The sequence below is a fragment of the Callospermophilus lateralis genome, chromosome 4 (genome assembly GCF_048772815.1).
Source record: "Callospermophilus lateralis isolate mCalLat2 chromosome 4, mCalLat2.hap1, whole genome shotgun sequence".
Lineage (NCBI taxonomy): Eukaryota > Metazoa > Chordata > Mammalia > Rodentia > Sciuridae > Callospermophilus > Callospermophilus lateralis.
In genome coordinates, this window is record NC_135308.1 from 140400716 (window position 1) to 140405462 (window position 4747).

A 4747-nucleotide genomic window follows, 5' to 3' on the forward strand; every position below is an offset into this window, starting at 1 on the left:
TTTAAGAATTCAAATTTCCATGAAATGACCTGCTAATGTCCAGGGAAATAACATGTATTCTAAACACACGGTATGTTTAGCAGTGTATTTTGGTATAGTCTACCAAATTGGGAAAATTTAATCTTACACATAGGAAAAAATTCTCAATGTTATTACTGACTTCAAGTGATTATTGACTTTCAAGTATTTCAAATTGTATTAATCTTTCCAATGTAAATGTCTACATGTATATCCCCCCGCCCAAAGTCACTGTTTATTTAACTGTAGAGCAAAATTCCAATTTCTGCACTTTCAATTTCCACTTAAATTTCCTTTCTTATCTTCTCAAACCAAAGAATTTCCACCGAGTCTTTAATATGTGGGACAGGGAGCAACTAACCTATACAGCATCCTCAATATTCATTTAGGTTTTTTGAATTTCTGAAATAAGTCTGAAAAATGAGGAAAAGGTCAGCATTTCAATTTTTTGAGAATAAAAATTCATAAACATACCTTTTGTTGAATTCCAGCTTAAGGGATTTTTTATGTAAATCTTGCAGGTGATGAAAACCAAAAAGCAACCAATCTCTCTGAGGTGATTAGCCTGTTCTCTTAAGACTATGGATCACCTGCCCTAGGATTTTCTAATTGAACAAGAAATCCATGGGGTAAAATAACTGTTTCTCAAAGGTGGGCAGAATGGAACATTTATATCTTCACTTCAACAGGGAAGCAATGAAATATAATCCTTTGAATATCCCTTTTTTGGAAGATGTTACACCTTTGTCTTTTATTCTCATTTCATGAGATCATTAGCCTGTGAATGTGTCCATGTTTTGACTCAAGATTTTTAAAATTGTTACTTCTGTTTTCTCTAACACCTAAATATGTATAGACAGATCACTCTGATGTAATCACCCTCATTCCTCATCAATGTTTTTACAGCATGACCAGTGTGCAACTAAGATATCTTATAAGACCTGTCTTTTAAGAAAAGTATTTAGCTGAACCTCTATAATCATGACAAGAGATTGATTAAAATGCCAAGATAAGAAACAATTTATTATAGAGAGAAGAAAAATTTCTCATCCAAAATATAGAAATCTGTACAACTTTGCCACAATCAATATACATGAACTGTACAAATTTACACCAGTTCATAATTTACCAAATAAAAGATGACTAACAAAGTTCACAAAATAGATGGTGGTTTGTGGAAAAGACTTTTACCCAATTAAGTACAAGGAAAGTTACAAACCAGACCTCCACTTTCTAAAAATAAGAAGTTTACTCAGTCTTAGAAAACTACAAGCTAGCAAATGTACAGAGAGCTGGCTGGTGTTAACACCACAGTTGAGACAGTGTCTTTTTTAAGGGTCTTTTTTAAAAGCCTGTTGCCATGGCAGATTCTGGTCACTTGCTACTTCCAAAGCCAAAAACACAATACAAGGTCTGACCATTTCCCCAGGTCATGCTTACTAGTTTGTCTTTATGTACATTTATACATATTTAAGTGCTAGGTAAAAGTCTTGTAAAATTTCCAGTACTACCATGTTTAAAACAAGCTTTCCTACTGAGCTGCCAAAAAGGTTATCAACAACAATTTTCAAGTGTAATAGTGCAAATTCCTCTGCAAGATCTACTGCAGAGAAAGGTTTTTTGAAATACAGATTTTCCTTAAAGGGATTGATGTTAAAATTTAGGTATGTCTGGGAGAAACTGAAACCACCCTAGGACTTCACTCCCTAGCAAATAAAGTGATCATTTACTTGGACTCACAGGCTATTAAATCATTGAAAGGTACTGTCCAAACTATGGCACTGTCACTTAAAAAAATTTTTTTACCACTCTATCTTGTGCCAGATCTTCACAGCTGTGACATGGTTTAAATTCCATAATCCATCCCCAAGAGGAGCCCACCCAAAGCAAAAATCAAATTTATCCATCCATTATAAGATGATCCATCCATAGACTATATCTTAACCCGATACAGTCATCATATTGTAGTTTTTGGAAGGGCTTGTTCTGCCCAAGAGAAGTTCCTCCTTACAGCTGATTCTGCTGTCTACCATTTGCACGTTGGTGCTGTTTTGAGTGCTACCTCCTGCTGGTGAGGCTTCATACAGCACACAGATGGAGCCATCCTCTCCAATTCTGTAGGACACTTCGTAGGGGTCAACCCAGAGTGTGAGTTCACTTGGGAGAAGCCTGAACAGCTCCTGACTGCTCAGTCCAATCCGCTGTGCTGCCTGTCCAATCAGAGGATCCATTTTATGGTTGATGCGAATACAACGGTAACCTGATCCCTTGCACGGCTTTTCAGGGAACCAGTGATGTTTATAATGTTCTACAGAAGAAAAGAACAGAGAAACAATGCTTAGATCAGTACTGTTAGCTTCTCAGTTTCCTCCTGCAAGCTCCTTTGAAGAGCGAAAATGAAAACTACCAACTTCTAAAAATGTGCAGGATTCTGTTCAATTGCGCGCGCGATAATGGAGAAAAAGCGGGCAGGGTTTTAGAAATAACACAGTAGTGGGACAAAACAAGCTCCAGGAACCAACCGGTTGAGCCGCCAAAACAAGAATGAGGCTCGCAGCCTGGCCAGCCGGAGAGCTGGAGAGCCGGACCGCTGGACCGCACCACGGCCAGGCGGGAACCTGTTTACTTTCTCCACCCCACCCCAGCCACACACAATGGAGTTTATGGCTTTGGAAAAGAGAAACGCACCGGACTATTAACCCCGAAGCGAGGAAAAACAAGAAACCCTAAACCACGCTCAGGGCAGGGCTGTAATTGTGCCGGTGACAAATCCGATGATTAATGGGCAGGGGCAGGAGGTGCGGAGAGACGGCACGTCGGTCCCGAGCTAGCTCCGGGCTGCGGCGCCACTTCCCACCCCGGGGCCGGGCTGCCGACCCCGCAACGGTTGGAGGACTTTGGGGGAGGGGACGTCGAACCAACCCCAGCCCCGCGGCTCCTTTGTCCCCAAATCCACCGACGGTCCTCGGACCGCGACTCCAGCCTCGTTGGCTTTAGTTTCTTTGTTGTGCGTCTGGTTTCTTCTCCCCCTTGGCTGGCAAGCCGAGATGAGGGGGCGCCCTCGACTCCAGCCCCCAAACCCTCGCCGGGACCCGCCGTTAGCGACCACCTAGGTGCTGCCGCGGGACCCGGGCGCGGACTGCCCGGTCCGACACGGGATGTGAGGCCCACGTACCCGGACTCCCCGGGTGCCCGCGCCCTCCAGCCGCGACCCGCTCACCTGCCAGCAGCTCTTGCAGGCTCTGGCTGAAGGTCTGCAGCTGTCGCTCGCTCGTGAGCCCCTTGGTGCGGAGGAACTTGGAGATGAAGGACACCGCGGCGGCGATCTCGCCTATCATGGTGGCAGCCCGGGTGTAAAAGGGATGCATGGGGGCGGCGGGCGGGGGCGGCCCGGGGCGGCCGGGGCTCGGCGGCGCGGCCCCGACGGCGGAGCGGCCACCCCGGGCTCCCTCACAGACCAGACGGCTGAGAGGAAGGGAGGGTGTGAGGGGCGGACGGCTACTTTTTTTCCCCTTGCTTTAGAGTAAAAAAGTTATTTCGGAGACAGGAGGCGGCAGGAGAGAGGAAGAGACGAGCGATGGCGGCCCGGTCACATCGCTCGGACCTCCCCAGCCGCCTCCGCCTCCAGCTCCGTAGCCTCCAAAGATCCCAAGAGTTGCATTTCCAGCTCCGAGGGGCGAAGAGATGCTGCCGCCGTGCAGCACTTTTTATAGTGCCGCGGAAAGGAAGTGGCGTAGCTGGAGCGTGACGGCCGACTCTAGCCAATCCGGAGATCGCACCATTGTGACGCAAGCAGATTCGGAGCCTGAGGGGGCGGGAAAAAGGACCCAGGGGGCGGGCCCAGAGACCGGGAAGAGAGGGAGGAGCTGACGTAATCCGCTTGTAAACAAATAAACCCCGAGTGGCGGCCGGAGACCAAGTTGCTGGGTCCGAGCGAAGAAGGAAACAGAGGGAGGGTGCGCGTGTGAAAGCTCCGCCCTCCCCCGTTGCTCCTCCTTCCCGCTTTGGCAAGTCCAGGCCCTGGGCCAGCGCATCCTTTTGCAAGGAGTGCGCTGCCTGACTGGAGCTTGAGGCTTAGTGTTGTGTGAGATGTGTCTACACGCGCGCTGGCTGGTCTGGTCGGGCTCAAATCCATAGCTCCTTTCCCATTGCGCACTCGGTGTTTACATGTCGTCCCCGCTCGGGATCTGCGTGGCTAGTTCCACACGCAGGAGGAGCGTGCAGCGGGATGGGGTGCGGGTAAAGGCTTTATATGGGCAGGAACCGAGCGGTGAGGGTACCCGGGAAAAGGATAGGGAAATCGCTCTCATGAGGTATCCTTCCCAAAAAAACCAAACTACATCCTTGGGGAATCCCAGTCCCTTCTCAGAAGAGGTGCCAACGCCATGAAGCCGTTTCTACTCCACACTGGGAGAAGAATGAGGAAATGTCTTTGTCAAAGTTTAAATTGCAAAATAAGTAGGTTAGTAATGCCATTTGTGGCTGCTGTTTCAGTAACTTTGGGAGTTAAAGGAAGAGTTGAAACTTTATCGAATCCAGTTTAATGTGTATAGGAAAGCTAGTCATTGAACATAAATGTAACATGGCTCCTGTAACAAACTGAAAACTAAAAAGTCTGCGTATGCATTTAAAAACGTGTATAGACAAAAACAACAACCCCCTCCCCCCAGTTCAAATACTGAGTTCTGCTAATCTTAAAAATAAAAGAAGAAGAAGAAGAAAGAAAAAA

The 4747-nt window shown here is 46.9% G+C and overlaps 1 protein-coding gene across 1 annotated transcript; it reads right to left on the reverse strand.

The window, feature by feature from the left end:
* Positions 1-1014: 1014 nt before the first annotated feature.
* On the reverse strand, positions 1015-3686 carry Btg1 (BTG anti-proliferation factor 1). Its single transcript, XM_076853205.1, has 2 exons — positions 3239-3686; positions 1015-2326 (listed from the first exon to the last, which is right to left on the reverse strand). Exons 1-2 carry the CDS (start codon positions 3384-3386, stop codon positions 1959-1961), a joined length of 516 nt encoding a protein of 171 aa, XP_076709320.1. The 5' UTR covers positions 3387-3686; the 3' UTR covers positions 1015-1958.
* Positions 3687-4747: the final 1061 nt, after the last annotated feature.